This window comes from Schistocerca nitens, chromosome 6, assembly GCF_023898315.1.
Source record: "Schistocerca nitens isolate TAMUIC-IGC-003100 chromosome 6, iqSchNite1.1, whole genome shotgun sequence".
NCBI lineage: Eukaryota > Metazoa > Arthropoda > Insecta > Orthoptera > Acrididae > Schistocerca > Schistocerca nitens.
The window spans coordinates 473,202,458-473,223,957 of record NC_064619.1 but is presented as its reverse complement, the minus strand read 5'-3'; the positions used below and the strand labels follow the sequence as shown (position 1 = coordinate 473,223,957).

Below are 21,500 nucleotides of genomic sequence, written 5' to 3'. Positions count from 1 at the left end.
TATATTTATATGATTTGACGATGCCATTATGGCCCTATCACTTTAGGACATGGTGTAAAAAAGGTACGTTTTACTGTATCTTATCTGTACATTTCCCTGGTTACACGATAGTATATTGTGATACGTATTGATGTATTATGTTGAAAGACACACTGTTCACTAGGTGTATATATTTGTATGTTGTAGATCAGGACTGAAACCGGTCATCGTCTAAAGAATTGATATTGTGATCAAAGACTGGAATAAAAAACATTGGACAACATATTATTCTTACTGTTAGCTTTAGTGCAATCAATATTTTCATCCTTTGTGTGACTGATTACATTATGCCATACCTAATTATAGGGTGGAAATCTGCAAAATATGTCAGGAGATTAATTGTTTCTTTGCAAGGTTTCGCAAATATACGAAGAGCAAAAGTGGTCAACTTAACTGCTTGAGAAACTCACTAGTAGGCGTCTCATATTTCAAGTTTTCATCTTTATTTATACCCAAACATTTGGAACATTCTACGCTTCTTATTGATTCCCTGTAACGCACTACATCAATTGTTGGAATGACACTATTTCTTGCAATGAACGGCATGTAGTGTGCTTTTTCAAAATTTAGGGAGCATACATTTTCAGAGAAACAGTTAACAATATTTTGTAAAAATTATTTCCTAACTCTTACGTTGCTTTCTCTGTAATGGGATTTATTATAACAATAGTGTGGTCTGTAAAAGGTTCTAATGTTGAATGTTGAGTGGAAGGTCATTCACATATATAAGGAATAGGAGTGGACCCAAAATTGAACCGATTGGGATTGCCTTTGTGATTTTACCCCTATCACTAAAATGTCGTACTCGCCAATCCTATCAGAACCAAAACATGAAGGAACTCCATAAGCAGGGAAATGCAGGGCCAGCTAGAATTCCAAGACCACTCATCAGCGATGAAAATGTCCTTAAGAGGAGAAGGTGGTGTCCGAATCAGGCAGTGGAGCAATGGAAGAAAGTCATCTGGTCGTATGAGTATTGTTTGACACTGTCTCGAACATCTGGCCGAGTTTACGTCCCAAGAGTCAAACTTGACGTGGGTTTGGCTAGCCATATCATGGTACTCCATGAGCCCCATGCTTACTCTGTAAGGTAGCATTACTGTCAAGGATCATGTGACCGATTTGGCCGATGAGGACCATCCTCTTGTACAATGTTTGCTCCCACATGGTAATGCTGTGTTCCAAGAGGACAGTTAACACAAACTCACATCGTCCAAGATTGATTTTTTGAGCACGACGATGTTAGTCGCCACGTCTACCAAATCTCAGTATTTTCTAGCCTTTTGTCTACTTTGGAGAGAAGGATGTGCTCTCCACTTCCATAATCGCCACCAGCATCTTGTTTTGCAGGAAGAATGATATAAGATTTCCTTCATAACCACACAGAACCTGCATATGTCAAGTCCAATACGACTGGAACCTGTTTTGAATGCGAGCTGGTTTTTTCACCATATTAAGTGTGGTGGGGTTTCCATAGTTTTGTCGAACCCCTCTAGTATCGAATAGGAATGACAGGGAGTGGTAATTTTGTATTCAGGAAGTATCTGTAGCATTCAGGGAAGACAATAAGTAGTTTTAGCGTTACTTTCGGAACAGCTCTCGTATTATCATGAAGGGAAGCAGTGTTATGCGGCAATGTTACATGCGGCGTGTGGAAGGCAGTCACATATCTACCGAGACTTCTGAAAGATGTGGGCGTGCTTATGCATACCAATGAACACCTGTCTCTTATTGGCCTCTGGTGGAGGTCACGGGCGGCACGGAAAAGTGCGATCAGGCCTCTCTGCTCTGAGAGGTGCCAGTGACCGGTCCCGGGTGGGGACACCCCATGGCCCACACGTTTGTTGCTGCTGCGTCACGTGCAGTCGCTGACGTCACAGTGGCGGCTATAAGAGGCGGCGGCCGGCCAGCACGGTACTTCATTGCCACCGACCACGGACCGCGGACATGGCCAGAATCCTGATCGCCTGCTGCCTGCTCTCGCTGGCCGCGGTTGCCACACGCGCGGCGCCGCAGCAGGACAGACTCGACAGAGTCGACATAGACGAGGTGCTGGGCAACGAGCGCCTCTTCAGGGCCTACGTGCAGTGCCTCCTGGACGACGGCGACGGCAAGTGCACGCCAGAGGGCAAAGACCTCAAGAGTGAGTACCGCCGTTTCGCACCTCGCACTCGCCTTTCTCTGCCACCTCTGTCGGCCATTTGATAGGTTTAACTTCCTCTCTAACTCTTCTTCTCCTTCTTCTGCTGACTAGGGATTCCCCTGTTTGTCTGCTGACGAGTGGTAGTAAGGGGCCGACTGCTGTTCAATTTGGGAGGTCGTCCAGGTAACCGTTTCCCTTACGGTCGTCCATGTTTTAGCTAGTATTCAAGGGTCTATCCTTTCCACACGACCCAATTTCCTTCCTTTGTCTTCGTCCTTTTACTTCGATTTTGTATTCCACACGGTTCCCTTATCGACCTTTACTCCTTGGAACTATCTTAGAATCTTCATTTCCACTACCATTAATTTTTGTTTTATCTTTTTCGTTTCTGCTCTAGTTCCTGACAGATATGTCAAAACAGGACATCCCATTGTTTTATATACTCGTATTTTTATTTTCCTCTCAGCAGCCATAAATTTGTTTCTCCATACATTTGGCTACCTTTACTGCCTCTGCCACTTGATTTTTCACTTCCACAGTTAAGTCTTTGTAGCTAGTCATAACAGTGCCTAGATAATAAAAGTTCATCACCTGTTCAATTGACACACCATGTGCATTTAACTTACTTCGCACAGGTTCTTTTGATGTTACCATACTCTTAGTTTTTTAGTTAAGGTTTCCATAACTGATAAGCTGTTTTATTAAACTGATGAAGTTACTTCATCAGTGATGTTGTCCCTTATTAAGCTGAACACGAGTTTGCTTAATGAATCCCTTTGTATAATTCCTTTATTTAGTTTAATTTCGTGTGTAAATCTTTGTTGTGTTTTAATTCTAATTCCAGCACACTAAGGGCTAGTGGGAGGTATTCAGTTATCGTTGCTTAAGGAACCTTCCTATAATGCCAGTCTTATGAAAATTGAGAAAACGTACGTAAGGAAGACCAGGTTGTAATTTGAGCTGGCTGCTCGCAAAGGGAAGCAGTGTTACGGGCGCATTTGTGTTACATGCTCATATCTACCGAGACTTCTAAAAGGTGTGTCCTCGATGCTGAGTGTTCATCGGAGGTGAGGGTGTCATCTGGAGTGCCCCAGGGAAGTGTGGTAGGTCCGCTGTTGTTTTCTGTCTACATAAATGATCTTTTGGATAGGGTGGAAAGCAATGTGCGGCTGTTAGCTGATGATGCTATGGTGTACGGGAAGGTGTCGTCGTTGAGTGACTGTAGGAGGATACAAGATGACTTGGACAGGATTTGTGATTGGTGTAAAGAATGGCAGCTAACTCTAAATATAGACAAATGTAAATTAATTCAGATGAATAGGAAAAAGAATCCCGTAATGTTTGAATACTCCATTAGTAGTGTAGCGCTTGACACAGTCACCTCGATGAAATATTTGAGCGTAACATTGCAGAGCGATATGAAGTGGGACAAGCATGTAACGGCAGTTGTGGGGAAGGCGGAGAGTCGTCTTCGGTTCATTGGTAGAATTTTGGGGAGATGTGGTTCAACTGTAAAGGAGACCGCTTATAAAACACTAATACGACCTATTCTTGAGTACTGCTCGAGCGTTTGGGATACCTATCATTTCGGATTGAGGGAGGACATAGAAGCAATTCAGAGGCGGGCTGCTAGGTTTGTTACTGGTAGGTTTGATCATCACACGAGTGTTACGGAAATGCTTCAGGAACTCGGGTGGGAGTCTCTGGAGGAAAGGAGGTGTTCTTTTCGTGAATCGCTACTGAGGAAATTTAGAGAACCAGCATTTGATGCTGACTGCAGTACAATTTTACTGCCGCCAACTTATATTTCACGGAAAGACCACAAAGATAAGATAAGAGAGATTAGGGCTCGTACAGAGGCATATAGACAGTTATTTTTCCCTCGTTCTGTTTGGGAGTGGAACAGGGAGAGAAGATGCTAGTTGTGGTACGAGGTACCCTCCGCCACGCACCGTATTGTGGATTGCGGAGTATGTATGTAGATGTAGATGTAGAAGAAGAAAAATATAAATTAATGACCCATCCAATACACTACTCCACTCCATTTTGGCTTGGTGCAGCAACAGTGGTTCAATGTTCCGAAAACAGAAAACAGACACTGTTGCAAGAGATTCATTATTAGCTACGCGTTTCGCGTCGTTAACTCGTCTTGAGATTATCTGGAACAGCGGAGACGGCATTAGGCATATTTAAAAGCCATTGACATGGAGTTAAGGTGAACTTTTGTTGCGGTCATCAGTCCGATGGCTAGTCTGATTCAGCTTTCCATCCGACTCTATCCTGTGCAAGCCTCTTCATCTCCAAATAAGTACTTACAACCTACATCCTTCTGTATCTGTTTGCTGTGTTCATATCTTGGTTTCCCTTTATCTCCCACACTTCCATCAAACACTAAACTGATTATCCTTTGCTGTCTCAGAATGTGTCCGACCAACCGAACTCTTCTTCCAGTCAGGTTGTGCCACAAATTTTTCTGCCCAATTCTATTCAGTAACCTGTCCTTAATTATGTGATCTACCAATCTAATCTTCAGCATTCTTCTGTAACACCACATCTCAAAAGCGTCTACACTCTTCCATGTTTCACTACCGCAAACGGCTACACTCAATACAGATACTTTCAGAGAAGAAATATCAATACTCGACGTTAGCAAATTTCTCTTCAGAAATGCTTTTCTTGCCATTGCCAATCGGCGTTTTATATCCTCTCTACTGCGACCATCTTTAGTTATTTTGCTGCCCAAACAGCATAACTCATGTACTACTATTAATGTCTCGTTGCGAATCTAATTTACTCAGCATCGCTTAATTCGACTACATTCCATGGTACTGGATTTGCTTTTGTTGATTTTAATCTTATATCCTGCTTTAGAGATACTGTTCATTCCGTTCGTCTACTCTTTCGAGTTCTTTACAGCCTCTGACAGAATTACAGTGTCATCGAAGAACCTGAAAGTTTATGTTATTGTAATTCCTACTTCAAGTTTTTCTTTGGTTTCCTTTACTGCTTGGTGAGTGTATAGACTGAATCAACGATAATAATCTACAACGATGTCTCACTCCCTTCTCAACCACTGTTTCACTTTCATGCCATTGGCTGTTAAAACTGCTGTGTGTTTTATGCACAAGTGGTAAATAGCCTTTCGTTCCGTGTATTTTACCCCTACTACCTTTATAATTTCAAACAGTATACTCCATTCAACATTGTCAAAAGCTTTACCTAAGTCTACCTGTCCTTCACCTATCTTCAAAGGTAAGTCGTAGGGTCTACATCGCCTTACGCGTTCTCTCGTTTCTCCAGAATTGAAACTGATCTCTCCGAGCTCAGCTTCTACCAGCTCTTCGGCTCTTGCGTTAAGAATTCATCTTAGTATTTTGCAACCATGACTTATTAAACTGACAGTTTGGTAATACATCCGTCAGCACCTACTTTCTTTGGAATTGTAATTATTGTATTCTTCTTTATGTGCGGATGTATTACGTCAGTCCCCTACATCTTGCACACCAGATGGAAGAACTTTGTCGCGGCTGCCTTTCCCAATGCTGTCAGTAGTTTGATGCAATGTCGGTTACTTCCGGGACCCTGTTTCGGCTTAGGTCTTCTACTGCTCTATGAAATTCTTCTCACAGTATTAAGTATCCCATCTCATCTTCATCTACATTCCCTTACAGTTCTAGTGACCTCGAATTTACAAAGTACAGTCTCTAAATGGCTTAATGTTTTAACAATTATCTTTATAGGTTTCCTTCACGCTGGTATTTCTGATAATGTGCAGAATTAGCTGATAGAAGTTTCTCTACTGAGAAATTCATTAGCTATACAACGGCAATTTTTGTGATACATTTGGCGCAAATAAGTGACAAAAATCTGTAGGAAGCATAGTCAGTAACCTTTTGATTACAGACATTGTTGTGGATTGACCATTGGTACCGGAAGTTTCCCTTAGTGAAATGAATGGATACATTTGTGTCTAGTACTTGAATAACGTAAATCTTGCAGGAAGCTTCACAAATGGGTTCGTGAAAGCAGCTCACCTGCCTTTAGACGCACAAAATCGTAAGGCTGAAACGGAATCAATGGACACTCCGTTTATATGGGAATTGAACTACGTAACTCGTTTCAGCAATGATTGCCACTCTTTAAACAAGGGCCGTCGACGTAAAATGATCTGGTGTCAACTGGGACTCTTCGTTATTTATTGAACGTTAATGAAAGAAACGGCATCTACTTGGAATTATGTTTCTCTTGATTGCCAATGTCAAATATCTTTTGAGAGACCTGTACTCGCTCCTACGTGGACTCATGAATACTAGAATGCCATCTTAGGTGTCGCGAGAACAGTTTTAAAAAGAAAAGCTATTTTTCAAGATGATAATGATTCTCCTAATGGGTCTGTTATTCAGAGTATAGAAAGGCAGTATCCAACGACTGGAAGGACCTTCCCAGCTTTTGACCACTGGATTTCATGGAATGAAATATAAAGGCTTCCTGACTTCGTCCACATGTATGGTATTTCTTCCGTTATATAAGGGCATATGGTTTATTATCTTGGAAACTGAATTCTGCTTCGTTGTAAGGACTATGATGGAGTTCGGAGGACAGTGTATCTCGCGCAAATGTTATGAAAACTCTTACTTTGTATAAAATTCTTTTGAATTCGAATTCGTGCAGCTTGTTTTCCTACAAGAATTGCTATTTGAATACACTGTTTCAACGGAATATATAATCATAATTTTCGCGAGGTAGAGCGTGATCTAGTCTGCCTCCGTAGCTGAATGCTGACCACAGATGGCTGCCTTACGGAAGACCTTCGTTCGGTTCCCGGTACTGCCAAGGATTTCTCCTTGGTGGGGAGACTGTTACAGGGCGCACTCAGCCTCTTGATGTCAAGTGAGGAGCTACTTGAATGAGAAGTAGCAGCTCCAAGGTCTGAGAAGTCGGCAAAACAGCTGGCAGAGCGGTGTGCTGAGCACACACCCGTCCATGCCGCATCCACGTGACTCAGCGAGGCACAGGCTGCGACGGCAGGCGGACAGTAGCCCTTGGGCCTTCACGGTCTGCACGAGGAGCTTGTTTGTAGGTAGAGTGGAACTTGCTCACCTGCAGCTCGGTTCCGTTTGTGTCGTACTGACGGACGGAAATACTTACTGGATGCACATTTACGAACCTGTTGTTCAGTTATTCAAAGAAAAATATGATAGTCCTAAACAGTTCTGTGGGGAAGTTTTCCCTATCCTGCAATTTAATTTCTTTGGCTTAAAATGTCGCTTACGAAAACGTGTCACAAAAAAAGTGAAGACGTTCTACTGCGCTAGAACAAGGTTACGCTTACGGACGCTCAAGTTAGGAATGTGAAGCGTACTGGTGGAGGTGTAGAAAGCTGTTTTGGCTAATACTTCAGCCAGAAAGACACCGTTAAACAGTCACGCCAACAATACTTTAGGGAAGAAAGCTCTGTTCGCTGTTAAATATTTATGTGGATCAGAGATGTTTAGTATGACAGTACCGAAACATACTATTGTATGGTAATGTGCCGCGTCGTGGGGAAACTAGAAAAGAAGATTCTGAAAAAAATTTGAAGTGTGACGATGCCCCAGGACATTAGAATTAAGAGGTCACATTATTTGAGAAATGTAAAACGGTGGGAAAAATAGGTGGCGTGAGGATCCTTACTGGATTTTTAGGCGAATGAGTGGGACAAGAGGTAAGCCATCAGTAAAGGTTATCTTGCCAGCTGAAAGCGCAGCGCCGCGTGGGATTAGCCGAGCGGTCTAGGGCGCTGTAGTCATGGACTGTGCGGCTGATCCCGGAGGAGTTTCGAGTCCTCCCTCGGGCATGGGTGTGTGTGTTTGTCCTTAGGATAATTTAGGGCTTCAAAAATGGCTCTGAGCACTATGGGATTTAACATCTATGGTCATCAGTCCCCTAGAACTTAGAACTACTTGAACCTAACTAACCTAAGAACATCACACAACACCCAGTAATCACGAGGCAGAGAGGATAATTTAGGTTCAGTAGTGTGTAAGCTTAGGGACTGATGACCTTAGCAGTTAAGTCCCATAAGATGTCACACACACCCAGCGAGGTGGCGCAGTGGCTAGCACACTGGACTCGCATTCGGGAGGACGACGGTTCAATCCCGCGTCCGGCCATCCTGAGTTAGATTTTCCGTGATTTCCCTAAATCGCTCCAGGCAAATGCCGGCATGGTTCCTTTGAAAGGGCACGGCCGACTTCCTTCCCCGTCCTTCCCTAATACGATGAGACCGATGACCTCGCTGTCTGGTCTCCTTTCCCAACCAAACCAACCAACCAATTCCACACACATTTGAACATTTTTTGAAAGCGCAGCGGAGCAGAAAATTGCAGAACTGGTTAATAATGACGCGGAAAACAGATTTTTCAGGGACTTAGATTTGCAGAGCTAGGAGGATTTGATCAAGGTTGGCCGCCGTAACGATGCTTTCTCATTGTAGCAGAGGATACGTTATTACTAAATGTTGACAGAGATTGATGTTGAGCATCAAAATGTGTGCCTTGGTTGCTCAATTACACTAACATACTGCCGAAAGACAACGACTTACGTTTTCGTTCCAGTCCAAGAGAAATGTCAGGGTAATAAAATCGTTTCAGAGACCCGGTTCTCCATCTAACCCACAGCGAGGTAGACCAGTTCCCGCGAGCGCCGTCGAGGCGAAGGCAAACTACTGGGTGTATGAAGTCGAAGACAGAAGGTCGCGTTCCAAATATGCAGTGGTCGCAGTTCCAAGGGCGTGCAGCAGCCAGTGGGTCATTGTCACGATAGCTATATTTATCAACAAAAATGCAGAGGAACAGGTACGGATGGGTACTTGCAACACTGTGTATCGATATAGGAGACGTGATTCAATGTTATTTCTGTGAGTCCCGTCAGAAACAAAAGTTGTGGTCTGACGTTGCGGGCAAAAGAATGTTAGCTCTAGACAATATTCTGCGATGTAGTAACTAAACTGTGGATTGGTTCCGTAACCAATTGCCACAGAAATGATGTACTAACCTCTCGAGAACAATAATCGAAGGCAATAACGCGTTTTCATTATTCACTTTTGGTTACTTCTGGCAGCTATTTGAAGATATCATCAGTATTTGTAACGTGAATCCCTTTCCTAGATCTTAACCCACGTCATGGGGTCACTGTTTTTCATCATTTGGCAAATTTATTTTAACTTTGTAACCAGTTCCCTTTCTTTTCGCCTCAAAACTCTGCTAATTTCAATCGCGTGCGCCATCTGTTAATGAATCGTGTAAAATTTATTCAGTACTTTGTCACATTTTACATGCTGTGCGTCATATTTTATGAGGTGGACATTGTGGAAAAGCCCAATATTTGCCTCAGAGAGCTTGGAAAGCCACTTAAAAAGGACACTCAGTCTGTCTCGTGTACCAGAACAACAGTTGTTAAGCCACTGCGCGGATTCAGTGAGAATCTAGCGTACCTCCGTGCCTCAAGGTTAGACACCATGTTACGCGCTGCGAGGAGTGATAAAGTCTTAAACACGGGATTAGAAACATAGAAGCAAGCAATTTGGGCCGTAGTAAATATTAGCAAATGTGTCACAGGCGCGAATATGCTTGCCTTCAGAGCATAATTCAGACTAGATCGTTGTTCATGTATTGGTAATGAAAATAAACCAATGACTTTTTACAGGCGTATAAAATGAAAGCAGCATTGTTAGAGGTGAAACCATGGTCTAGGCTTTCGTTAGTAAGCAAAATAGTCTGGGTCCTAGCTTCGATTCCCGTCATTGCATTAATTCTAGATAAAAAATGTCAGCAATGGCCGCCGAAGACTTCCGGTATAAGGAGTGACCCGCCTTCTCGTCAGTGAATGCGGGGAGCAGAAAGAAGTTCACTGTACCCTCCTTCTCTCGGGATGGGAGGTTGCCCCTCAAAGACGGAAGAGTCTGCAATGACCAATAGTACGAGGATGCAGAAGGTAAGTAAAACCATTGTCTTAAAGACATATGGTGCATCCGCAGAACAAGTGGCCTGTGATTGAAACAAGAGTCGTAATGATCTCTCAATGGGCATATTTTTCCGGAATTAAACTGCTTTCGTGTCAGGAAGTCATTTCTGAAAGTATTTGTATGGAGTGTAGCCATGTATGGAAGTGAAACATGGACGGTAAATAGTTTGGACAAGAAGAGAATAGAAGCTTTCGAAATGTGGTGCTACAGAAGAATGCTGAAGATTAGATGGGTAGATCACATAACTAATGAGGAACTATTGAATAGGATTGGGGAGAAGAGAAGTTTCTGACACAACTTGACCAGAAGAGGGGATCGGTTGGTAGGACATGTTCTGAGGCATCAAGGGATCACCAATTTAGTATTGGATGGCAGCGTGGAGGGTAAAAATCGTAGGGGGAGACCAAGAGATGAATACACTAAGCAGATTCAGAAGGATGTAGGTTGCAGTAGGTAATGGGAGATGAAGAAGCTTGCACAGGATAGAGTAGCATGGAGAGCTGCATCAAACCAGTCTCAGGACTGAAGACCACAACAACAACAACAAACTGCTTTCGGATCTTTGGAAAGAGATTGCCCAGAGAGAGGTAACCTCGAGGAAAATATCGAATTACCAACGAAATGATAACATTCTCCATCTGAGAGAGTGGAAATTGAGAAGTTCGCACGTGGTAGGGAAGCTAGAAAAACAGGAAACAAAAATGCAAAGCCTCAGTCTAGATGTAGCGGTTGTTAGGGAAGTATAATGGAAAGTAAATAAGAATTTATGGCCCAAAGAGCGTAGGATAATATGAACAGCAACAGAAAACTGTTTAACGGGAGTAGAACTCTTTATGAATAGGAAGGTACACGTCAAACAATTTCAATTATCTGTCTGTGATAGGCTTATTCTCATCGTAGTCGAGAGCAACACAACGACAAAAATAACATTTAAGATACATATATACACGCGTCACAAGCAGAATGTGAAGAGATTGAGGGTGTATACGAAGTTTGCGAACTGGTATTTCAGTGTGTAAAGGTAGACGATAAACTAATGACCATGTGGGATTGGAACGAAATAATAGATGAAAGAAGAGAAAAAGTTACGGTAGTAGTAATGAAGAGAAAGAGACTAAAATGACTTTTGCAGTCCAGTCCAGCTAATAACAACCGCTACACTAATCAGAAATCAAAAGGAAAGGACACGTATTGGAAAAAGACCCAGGACACTGAAAGGTTTCAGCGCGATTACGTCATGGTCTGAGAGACATTCCCATACGAGATACTGGTTTGCAAGGCGCAACCAGAAGCAAATACGCACTCGGATAGAAATTAAATAATTACGAGTAGAGTACACCGAAGTTTAATCGGTATGGAAGGAAGTGGGATACTTGGGTGCTGTGGAATGATGAGGTGCGTGTGAAGTTCTCTGAGCACGTAGATAATGCGATAGTGAATAGCAGTTAATCTGAAGAGGAACAGACATATCTAGAAATGGCAGAAAATTTGGAAGGAAGTATATAGGTACAAGGAAGGTAACCACGAAGAAATCTTGGGTAACATTAGAAATTTTTCAGCTGATCGAGCAAAGAAGGAAGTAAAAAAAATGTGAATGACTGGAATATGGTCATTTAGTCGCTTGGAAATGGAACAAACAGGAAGAGCAGGGTAGCCAAAACGAAATGGTCATCGGATGGAGTAATTCATCGTATAAAAAAGTCAAAAAAGAATCTTAAAATCAAGGATACTAACATTTAGAGTATAATGGACAATCCACTGTCAAAAATAGACGACAGAGGTGATAGGTAGAATGAATACATTTGAATCCTCTAGGAGAGAGGGAACCATCTGATGACGTCGTATAAGAAACAATGGGAGTCGATATGGAAGACAAAGTTGATCCGGCATTAGGATTTAACATAGTTTTAGAATACTTGCTATTAACTAAGGTAGAAGATATTGTAAACTTTCCTTCGGTAATTCAAAACCTCTGAACGATATGGTGAACATACGACTACTCGCGTCAGAGTGTAGGATCTGTGAGACTTCGAATGTATCAGGCTTCCGGATACATATCAGCCACAGAGCCCGGAAAATTATCGGATAAGTGCGAGAACTGTAGCACACTCATCTTAGCCGCACGTGTACTCAAATTACTCGCAAAGGTAATATACTAGGTATAGATAAGAAAATCTAGGATCTCACCGATATCGATCAGTTTGATTTTGGGAAAGGTATGGCGACAGACCCCCCCCCCTCCCCCCCCATGAACAATGGACCTTGCCGTTGGTGGGGAGGCTTGCGTGCCTCAACGATACAGATAGCCGTACCGTAGGTGCAACCACAACGGAGGGGTATCTGTTGAGAGGCCAAGGCCAGATAAACGTGTGGTTCCTGAAGAGGGGCAGCAGCCTTTTCAGTAGGTTCAGGGGCAACAGTCTGGATGATTGACTGATCTGGCACTATAACACTAACAAAAACGGCCTTGCTGTTTTGGCACTGCGAACGGCTGAAATCAAGGGGAAACTACAGCCGTAACTTTTCCCGAGGGCATACAGCTTTACTGTATGATTAAATGATGATGGCGTCCTCTTGGGTAAAATATTCCAGAGGTAAAATAGTCCCCCATTCGGATCTCCGGGCGGGGACCACTCAAGAGGACGTCGTTATCAGGTGAAAGAAAACTGGCGTTCTACGGATCGGAGCGTGGAATGTCAGATCCCTTAATCGGGGAGGTAGGTTAGAAAATTTAAAAAGGGAAATGGATAGGTTAAAGTTAGATATAGTGGGAATTAGTGAAGTTCGGTGGCAGGAGGAACAAGACTTTTGGTTCAGATGAATACAGGGTTATAAATACAAAATCAAATAGGGGTAATGCAGGAGTATGTTTAATAATGTATTACAAAAATAGGATTGCTGGTAAGCTACTACAAACAGCATAGTGAACGCATTATTGTGGCCAAGATAGACACGAAGCCCACGCCTACTACAGTGGTACAAGTTTATATGCCAAGTAGCTCTGCAGATGATGAAGAAATTGATGAAATGTATGACGAGATAAAAGAAATTATGCAGGTAGTGAAGGGAGACGAAAATTTAATAGTCATGGGTGACTGGAATTCGAGAGTAGGAAAAGGGAGAGAAGGAAACATAGTAGGTGAATATGGATTGAAACGGAAGAGGAAACATAGTAGGTGAATATGGACTGAAATGAAAGAGGAAGCCGCCTGGTAGAATTTTGCCCAGAGCATAACTTAATCATAGCTAACACTTGGTTCAAGAATCATCAAAGAAGGTTATATACGTGAAAGAACTCTGGAGATACTAAAAGGTATCAGATAGATTATATAATGGTAAGACAGAGATTTAGGAACCAGGTTTTAAATTGTAAGACATTTCCAGGGGCAGATGTGGACTCTGACCACAATCTATTGGTTATGAACTGTAGACTAAAACTCAAGAAACTGTAAAAATGTGGGTATTTAAGGAGATGGGACCTGGATTAACTGAAAGAACCAGAGGTTGTACTGAGTTTCAGGGAGAGCATAAGGGAACAATTGACAGAAATGGAGGAAAGAAATACAGTAGAAGAAGAATGGGTAGCTTTGAGGGATGAAATAGTGAAGGCAGCAGAGGATCAGATAGGTAAAAAGACCAGGGCTAGTACAAACCCTTGGGTAACAGAAGAAATATTGATTTAATTGATGAAAGGAGAAAATATAAAAATGCAGTAAATGAAGCAGGCTAAAAGGAAAACAAACGTCTCAAAATTCAGATCGACAGGAAGTGCAAAACTGCTAAGCAGGGATGGCTAGAGGACAAATGGAAGGATGTACCGGAACCGCCGGACTGCTACGGTCGCAGGTTCGAATCCTGCCTCGGGCATGGGTGTGTGTGATGTCCTTAGGTTAGTTAGGTTTAAGTAGTTCTAAGTTCTAGGGGACTTATGACCTAAGATGTTGAGTCCCATAGTGCTCAGAGCCGTTTGAAGGATGTAGAGGCTTATTTCACTAGGGTTAAGATAGATACCGCCTACAGGAAAGTTAAAGAGACCTTTGGAGAGAAGAGAGCCACTTGTATGAATATCAAGAGCTCCGATGGAAACCCAGTTCTAAGAAAAGAAGGAAAAGCAGAAGGGTGGAAGGAGTATATAGAGGGTCTATACAAGGGCGATGTACTTGAGGACAATATTATGGAAATGGAAGAGGACGTAGATGAAGATGAAATGGGAGACACGATACTGAGTGAAGAATTTGACAGAGCACTGAGAGACCTGAGTCGAAACAAGGCCCCGGGAGTAGACAATATTCGATTGGAACTTCTGACAGCCTTGGGAGAGCCAGTCCTGATAAAACTCTACCGTATGGTGAGCAAGATGTATGAGACAGGCGAAACACCCTCAGACTTCAAGAAGAATATAATAATTCCAATCCCAAAGATAACAGGTGTTGATAGATGTGAAAATTACCGAACTATCAGTTTAATAAGTCACAGCTGCAAAATACTAACGCGAATTCTTTACAGACGAATGGAAAAACTGATAAAAGCCGACCTCGGGGAAGATCAATTTGGATTCCGTAGAAATGTTGGAACACGTGAGGCAATACTGAACCTACGACTTAGAAGAAAGATTAAGGAAAGGCAAACCTACGTTTCTAGCATTTGTAGACTTAGAGAAAGCTTTTGACAATGTTGATTGGAATACTCTCTTTCAAATTCTGAAGGTGGCAGGGGTAAAATACAGGGAGCGAAAGGCTATTTACAATTTGTACAGAAAGCAGATGGCAGTTATAAGAGTCGAGGGGTATGAAAGGGAAGCAGTGGTTGGGAAGGGAGTGAGACAGGGTTGTAGCCTATCCCCGATGTTATTCAATCTGTATATTGAGCAAGCTTTAAAGGAAACAAAAGAAATGTTTGGAGTAGGTATTAAAATCCATGGAGAAGAAATAAAAACTTAGAGGTTTGGCGATGGCATTGTAATTCTGTCAGAGACAGCAAAGGACTTGGAAGAGCAGTTGAACGGAATGGACAGTGTCTTGAAAGGATGGTATAAGATGAACATCAACAAAAGCAAAACGAGGATAATGGAACGTAGTCGAATTAAGTCGGGTGATGCTGAGGGAATTAGATTACGAAATGAGACACTTAAAGTGGTAAAGGAGTTTTGCTATTTGGGGAGCAAAATAACTGATGATGGTCGAAGTAGAGAGGATATAAAATGTAGACTGGCAATGGCAAGGAAAGCGTTCTGAAGAAGAAAAATTTATTAACATCGAGTATAGATTTAAATGTCAGAAAGTCGTTTCTGAAAGTATTTGTATGGAGTGTAGCCATGATGGAAGTGAAACATGGACGATAAATAGTTTGGACAAAAAGAGAATAGAAGCTTTCTAAATGTGGTGCTAAAGAAGAATGCTGAAGATTAGATGGGTAGATCACATAACTAATGAGGAAGTATTGAATAGGATTGGGGAGAAGAGAAGTTTTTGACACAACTTGACCAGAAGAAGGGATCGGTTGGTAGGACATGTTCTGAGACATCGAGGGATCACCAATTTAGTATTGGAGGGCAGTGTGTAGGTTGAAAATCGTAGAGGGAGACCAAGAGATGAATACACTAAGCTGATTCAGAAGGATGTAGGTTGCAGTAGGTACTGGGGGATGAAGAGGCTTGCACAGGATAGAGCAGAATGGAGAGCTGCATAAAACCAGTCTCAGGACTGAAGACCACAACAACAACTTGGCGTCAGAGACAGCTGTGCACTAGCGATTGATAATGAAAGCAAGACCTAGGAGATTTCATGACTTTTAGTACGAGTTGTCAACTTAAGAAAAGCGTACGACAATATAGAATGGTGGAAGGTGTTCGCTGCTCCGAGAAAAATGAAAGTAAGCTATACACAAAGACGGGTAACATAGAGTACGTACCAGAATCCACACGCAACTATGAGAATATAGGATCCCGAACGAAGGAATCAGGTTAAGAAGGTTGTAAGGCAGACTATAAATCGGAGAATCAATGACGTAAATGAAAGTAAGTTTGAAGTATAGGATTAAAATGTACTGAGTAAGAATATCAGTGATAAGATTCGCTGACGACGTTTATTACTCGACTGAAAATCATGAAGAGTTATTACAAGGCTTGTTGAACTGATTCAACGACGATAATCGATCAATGAATAATCAATAAAACCAAAGAATGACGAAATTAAGGGGAAGAAGCAGATATTAGAATAAAGATAAACTCAACATTAGAATGGGTGACCACGAAGTACACGAATCCGATTAGCTACTAATCTGACATAAAAACTAGGTCACCAAGAAGTAGATGAAAGTGAGGAATTCTTTTACCCTGAAAAAAAAAAAGAAATAACATTATAACGGACGAAGCAAGTAGGACACAGAAACCATGCTAGCACAAGCAACACTGCCCCAGTTATTGGAAGACTCAATGATCCTTGTTTGTAGATCTCTGCTTTATCACGTCAGGAGACGCTACTCTTACCAAAGTGACGCCAAGCCAAAAGTTAGCGCAGAGCTCAAAACGTCAGGAAAACTACAGTAACATGTCCTAGTTTTATAGGTTTCTCCCATACTTTTAACGCTAATGTTTTATGTTCCCAAAGGATCACCAGATTACTCTTTTATTTAATAAACAGTCGTCTGATATAATAGGTGATAATCAATATTTAAGTACGGTCCCTCTGTTCATATTTTGGATGGATTTAATGCAATTTTCTATTATTTAGTCAATCCAATTAAAGCTTAAGAATTTTCAGTTCACCCTAATTTTACATCCGGAACTTCATTATTTTATCTCTTTGTATGCCGCTTTGTATCTGCTGCTGGGCTCATTAGAAAATTGGGGAAATGTTGAAATTTCCTGGCACACTGGAACTTTCCGTCGGAGCGGGACTCAAACTCGGGATCTCTGCCATGATGCTGGCGGACGTAAAGCTTTGAGCAGGGGACCTGAGTCGTGCTCGGTACCTGAATTAGTACCTCGCGAAAGGCAATGGTTCCGGATTCGAGTGCCGGTCGGGTCCACAGCATTAATCTGTCGAGAAGTTACAATACTTCCCTAATTATCAGATAAAGCGAGAAGCAGATATAATGTAGCGTATAAAGAGATCTGGCAGCGCACACTCTGTTACAGAGTGAAATTTCATTCTGGGAAAGTATTTTTTGAAACGATGATTGACTTACACGACTTGAAAAGCAACACATGAGAAGCACAGAAACTAACAATAAGATTAAAAGCAGTACAAACACGATGTTCTTTACCGTGGTGTCGTGGATCGTGATTGATTTTGACCATAAGAGGCAATAATTTATCAGTTATATACAATGTTTTCATCAAAGTGTTACATAAACTTCGAGCATTTTGCTGTTACAGTTGTATTCGACATTAGATTTCATATTTTTATTGTTCTGTATTGGTTGGACACACCCTAATCTATTCGCTAGACGCAACTATGTCTCGTCTGTTAGCCTCAATAACTTTGGCGTGAGATTATAGAAATCTGTTCTCTAATGTAGAAACGATATTAATTAACAACATGGAACTCCACTACGTTTCATTAATGAAATATTTTGGCACTCGTAGTTGTATTAAGCTGAGATAGGAACGTAGTATTCATTTTCAAAATAATGTTCTGTAGCGCATTAGGTTTTCTCATCTGTAATTTATGTAACCAGCAAGTGTTCAACAAATATCTCTCAGGCTACATGCTGTTTAATTAGAACGGAGGGCCTCAAATACTTCAGTTTCAAAGCATCAGTTCCATATCTGCACCTCAGATGTGCTTAACTTCAACTGCAAAGTTCGAGTACGCCATAAGAGTTTTTGAAATCTACAATTTCAGGACCTAAGTGTGATATATGTGTCTCTTTCTTCCCCTTTTTCCCTGGTCACTAATTCAATGCATTTCACTACAATTTCTTCTCTTGTAAAAATCTACTCATCTTAGAGCAGCACTGCTACCCATTTATATAATACGTTTAAGTTATATCTTATATTTGCCAGCAGATGCTCAGTATCGGTAATTGCATCTGGTTAAGCTTAGACGAAGCGACTGTCAAAAGCAATAAGTGGTTCGACATACTCCATTGTCGACTTCCTTCCTGTAGTGTGCGTGTATCAAAAGTAAAGGAACCCTATCGTTATTTCTTCTATCCAAGACTCCCCACCAACAACGAGAACGGTAACTGCACCTGTTCTCCTCTACTCACAGTACGTTGCAGTATCATGTAACTATAACGTTTACATGCTATCTACATGTTTTGTACGTCTTCCAGTTTACGAATGCTGCGTTCGTGAGGATAATAATTCTGTCATTATCGAATTCCTAGTCACTACGTATTTCTACCAATTCCAAAACTTGCTATACACGTGACTGATCATGTCATTGAAACTTCATAGTTTCGTGAACCGACTCATAAGTCTCTGGCTTCTTTGGGAGATCAGCTCTGTCGCGTGTCGACCACGTAGGCACTAGTTTTGTCATAGAAATGAAGCACCGTTCCCCTACCCATGGATACGATAAACAGCGACTGTTTCATCAGGTATCAAGACTACGTGCCGACCTTATCTGTAGATAAAAAACTGCTATCGCGTTTTTAAACCATCTCTCGTATTGCTTATTTCAGTGACATGCCTCCCGTTACCACAGAAAACAAAGAATTATTTACAACCGATACAACAATGGTGTCAATTACAAATGGAACCAGTACGAATCATATCCATTAAAGTATTCCTGCACCTCTGGCTAATGTGAAGGAGTCCTGGATCGTAAAAGTTAAAAAGAAGTACGAATTGCTAGTTTCCTTAAAACTTAGGTGTAGGAGGATTTGAACATTTCCACCAATAGCAGACACCAACGCGCCATGTAGCTTTCGCCGTTATCTTAGCGATGAATTATCCCCTCACTAACCTCTTTCAGCCACTTCATTCGTGACTTTGTTGTTTCACATTTGTGCAGAACTGCTCCCGAACCTGGTGGCGACCGGGTGTAACGACTGCTCGCCGCGCCACCTGGAGAGGACAGTCAAGGTGCTGAAGCACGTCACGGAGAAGCGGCCGCAGGACTGGGCCAAGCTGAAGGCCAAGTTCGACCCTGCGGGAGAGTACACCAAGAAGCACAGCGCCACCTGGAAGCAGCGAGGCATCAACTTCTGAGCGCCTCTGGGCTCTGCCAGGGGCTCCCGCAGCTGTCTGTGATAACTTACGTACATCATCCACACTCAGCCCACATCTACATCTCCAGCACCTCACAGTCTGCCGCGAGACAGGCCGTGTAGACTAAAAGATAGTGACCGATGAAGATACTATCTAACAAATCAGCTTAATATTGTTCATACTGTACATCCTCAGAGTACAAAAATAAATACTCCGTGACGGATTCATGTAAAGTGCCAATACTTTGTTGTACATTACATTTTCTGTGCATAGTAGTCTCGATTTTCTCCCATCGACTGATTCTGTAACATGTTTGGTTTTTCCAGTGAAGAAACTGACAAATATTAACACTTTCTACGTTTCCTTTCCTCTGCACTCAACTATTTCATGAGTATTTCCTTCCTTAGAAACAACTGATATTGCTGCATATGTTAATCCAGCATCTACGACTCTCATTTATAGAAAAAGAATTTAATGATCTGTGATAGCTTTCTATATTTAAAGCTGGCTAATGTCAAGGTTGAGATATACTTTGCATCTTTTTGCTAACGTCAGTGACAAATAAAAATTATATTGTGAAATGTTCTCAGAATTTATGTTTCCGCTAACTTATTACTATTTGCAGTAATTGTCGTATGGCTTTTGTACAGACTGTTAAAGATTCGTCACCTTTTTTTTTTTTTTGTATTCTCAGGACTGTGAACATCAGATCAGAATTGGAAACAAAGCCATTGGGACTTTATTCAATGCTTCTTGGACTCCCACTGTAGAGCAACAACATTACTCAACTGCTGCACTACCGTTCTTCATCCCTAGAGGTCTGAAATGCTTCATATCCTTATCCAAACGCTGCAGTACCGTTTAACACCTATTTTAAGTAGAAAAACTTATGACAGTAAGAAAATGTAGAGGAAGACATGACTAACCAATGTTTTAAATTATGGTGGAAGAAGACCGGTTTGTCTGTGTTCATGAGATGTAGAATAAGTGGTATCTACTATCGAAGAGAAAGAGTTAGATCTTATTAAAAGAAAATTTAAAAAAATTATAAATGTTGTGCGCAGATCTCGAAATAAGTAACTCTGGTAGTAAAAGTAGGTGAAGATAGGAAACACTTAAAAGATAAATCACCTGAACGACTTACAAGAGCGGTGCAGTTTGCTCAGCTGCAACGAATGTAATGTAAATAAAGTTCTATGATATCTTTTCGTGTCCGTAACCGGATCACACAATCGGCTAAACTCAGTATTTAAAAGGTCCACATGGCCACCATTTTCAGACGAGAACTCTGTTTGCTGATCTCGCCGAAACTGATTCACTGTATCTTAGTTAATCTACGATCCGGTTGCAGACCCGACAAACAAATCACAAGCTAATAAGATCGAAAGCGTATATAGTCAAACTAAAATTCCATAATTCAAAATTATGTGGACGAGACTCTACCACACAAATCGCTTAAACTGGAAATGCGAATACAATTATTTGCACCCAATTCCTCATATTTGCCAAAATAAGTAAGTTCTAAATTGGCTATGGGCCTGTTACTGTAAACCACTGTGGCCGAGGTACACAATTTGACAGAAACCTTAATTTGTAGTGAAGGAAACATCACGCGATCCAGTGACTTGTCGTTAAATGTGGATCTGGGCTTTATTCTGACTCTGCACCTGCTCATCTCGTAATTGTGAAGTTCTGGATCAAATGTGACTCACAGGAATTTACAGGTCCGTTGACAGATACATCAGCTGGCGTATAGTGAAGGGCAAACTGCCAAGTAATCATTATGGCTGCCTCGGGAAAAATTTAAAATCTCGATTAGTACACAACCACCGAAAATGTTACAAGTTCTTGGTGAATCAGTTAAAAAAACTGGTGAATCTGCGGGAACTCACGAAATGAAACATTGTGTAAACTGTGCCCCAATTTCCAAAATTTCGTAAGTCGACGCGAGTACAGACTTGAGACTTTAAATTTAAAACGAAACTAGCGCTTAGTGTAACGCCCAGTGACACCGGTCAGGCGTTAAAAGCCATTCAAATCCCAGGACAGACTTTACGTAAACACGCGTTGTTACGCTTACAGTTCCACTGCTACAAATTTACAGTTTCTGTCCTTAATGGAAGCAAAAATTTCGCTAAACAAGAAGCTTCAAG

The 21,500-nt window shown here is 41.6% G+C and overlaps 1 protein-coding gene across 1 annotated transcript; it reads left to right on the top strand.

The window, feature by feature from the left end:
• The first annotated feature begins 1,947 nt into the window (after positions 1-1,947).
• On the top strand, positions 1,948-19,587 carry LOC126262965 (ejaculatory bulb-specific protein 3-like). The gene is made up of 2 exons (XM_049959914.1): positions 1,948-2,182; positions 19,151-19,587. Exons 1-2 carry the CDS (start codon positions 1,987-1,989, stop codon positions 19,345-19,347), a joined length of 393 nt encoding a protein of 130 aa, XP_049815871.1. The 5' UTR covers positions 1,948-1,986; the 3' UTR covers positions 19,348-19,587.
• Positions 19,588-21,500: the final 1,913 nt, after the last annotated feature.

Excerpts from the sequence above, each read along its gene's own strand:
- LOC126262965 (XM_049959914.1), top strand. The coding sequence starts at position 1,987 with ATGGCCAGAATCCTGATCGCCTGCTGCCTGCTCTCGCTGGCCGCGGTT. Across the intron at positions 2,183-19,150 it reads AGAGGGCAAAGACCTCAAGA|AACTGCTCCCGAACCTGGTG; the intron begins GTGAGTACCGCC and ends ACATTTGTGCAG.